Below are 1,746 nucleotides of genomic sequence, written 5' to 3'. Positions count from 1 at the left end.
AAACGGTGAATGCTGCTAGTTCTGGAATTTATTTATCCGACAAGATAATATTCATCTGATAAATTTGACCTATATCATATTATCCCAAATAAATAATTATACTTCAATATACAATTAACTATCATCATTCTTTAGATTACTAGAAGCAAACCAAAGTTAAGGTTGGGATTATATAATTCATTATAATGTGCTTAACCTTGGCAGTAACCATATTATTTGATAAAGAGTGTAGAGACCGTTGGTACAAATATTAGTTTTGTAGTGGATACAACCAATATTATAATGTCCTATATTACTATAATTTATGACGACGGAAATTCTAACTTGAGTGAAAGGAGACGGATATACTACGTTGGGCAACAAGGGTAATCCGCAATCTTGGTCCTAGTACCACTTTGATTGGCTAGAAAAAAAGACATGCGTACAACTCCAACTACTGAATTTTGTAATAAGCAATAAGAACAAAAGAAAAGTAATCAAAGAATGACAGGAAATTATCATGTTGTTAGCGTTTGCTATAAATATGCTTAAGTGAGTATCCAGTTCTCACAGCATAGACTCCCATAGATCCCATGTTGTTTATGGACTGCAGGAAAATGATTTCCTTCTACAAGTTCTTTTGCTTGTTCTTATTGATCCTGAAATACCACCATCTTTGTGCCGCTGATCCTACTGATGGATTCACCCCTGTACCATTGACAGAAGACAACTTCGTGTTACAAAAACCATATAACGAACCCCTCGATGATCGTTACAGTTACAAGGATGGAGTTCGAAGTTTTTGGATATACAACCATGACAAACCCTTCAAAGCAGACAGCACAACTAGGCCGCGGTCAGAGCTCCGCATTTCGGTATAAATATCTTTCCCTCTATCTACCATATTTTCACAGTGCTACATCTCTAATATTCTAACTAGTTGTGGAACTTGGGGGTTTTGTTATAGGGGCATGACTATTCTTCTGGAATTTGGCAATTTGAAGGCTATACATATGTGCCAAGTGGTACTTCTGGGGTTACAATAGTGCAGATCCACGGTGCAGCTGAGGGAGCGACATCTCTACAGCTAAGGATGTATGATGGAGATATCAAATACTACAAATACAATGTCGTAGCTACTGATCTCTACGACAAGTGGTTCAGGGTAAACATAATCCACAACGTTGATAAAGGGAAGATTATAGTTTTCATTGATGGTGTCAAGAAGTTTGTGGTGAAAGATCAAGGACCAGGGGATCTGTATTTCAAATGTGGAGTATATGCTGCACCAGAGAATTCGAGTAACTTCATGGAAGCAAGGTGGAAAGAGATCAAACTTTACAAAAAATGACGGGATTAGTAGAATATTTGTATTAAGTAGCTATGTGTGTTGTTACAGTGTACCTACTGGTCTATATATATTGGAGTACAAAGATATGATTTTACTAGAACTCGTATAACTCTTTCGCCCCCTTCTATTTTGGTTAAAGTAAGACTACCAGTGCAAATCATACAGGATTTAGTAGAACTTTAAAATCCAATTGATCAACCTGCCTAAGCAAGATATACAGAATGCTGAAATTCTATGGCAACCAGAATTGCTAAATAAACTATCTCAAGATTCGGCAGAATTGTTGGACTCCTGTTAAAACAAGCAAAGTCAGTATGTATTTCTTTGTACCTAATGACATTTTTTCAATCTCGTACAGGATTTTTCAAATTTGTAAATAGGTTTTATTTTATAGTTTCTGTGACGAATATACAAAA

At 35.9% G+C, this 1,746-nt stretch overlaps 1 protein-coding gene across 1 annotated transcript; it reads left to right on the top strand.

Moving 5' to 3' along the window:
* The first annotated feature begins 534 nt into the window (after positions 1 to 534).
* LOC103965237 (citrate-binding protein-like) lies at positions 535 to 1,427 on the top strand. Its single transcript, XM_009378259.2, has 2 exons — positions 535 to 854; positions 947 to 1,427. Exons 1-2 carry the CDS (start codon positions 573 to 575, stop codon positions 1,328 to 1,330), a joined length of 666 nt encoding a protein of 221 aa, XP_009376534.2. The 5' UTR covers positions 535 to 572; the 3' UTR covers positions 1,331 to 1,427.
* Positions 1,428 to 1,746: the final 319 nt, after the last annotated feature.

The sequence above is a fragment of a genome, unplaced genomic scaffold (genome assembly GCF_019419815.1).
Source record: "Pyrus x bretschneideri cultivar Hongxiangsu unplaced genomic scaffold, Pyrus_bretschneideri_v1 Contig16, whole genome shotgun sequence".
NCBI lineage: Eukaryota > Viridiplantae > Streptophyta > Magnoliopsida > Rosales > Rosaceae > Pyrus > Pyrus x bretschneideri.
The sequence above is the reverse complement of the archived record's forward strand: the minus strand, read 5'-3'. Positions and strand labels throughout refer to the sequence as shown.

What these genes read in the sequence shown, in the direction of transcription:
- LOC103965237 (XM_009378259.2), top strand. Translation starts at nt 573, where the DNA reads ATGTTGTTTATGGACTGCAGGAAAATGATTTCCTTCTACAAGTTCTTT. An exon ending in GGTCAGAGCTCCGCATTTCG is followed by an intron (nt 855 to 946) that starts GTATAAATATCT and finishes GTTTTGTTATAG; the next exon opens with GGGCATGACTATTCTTCTGG.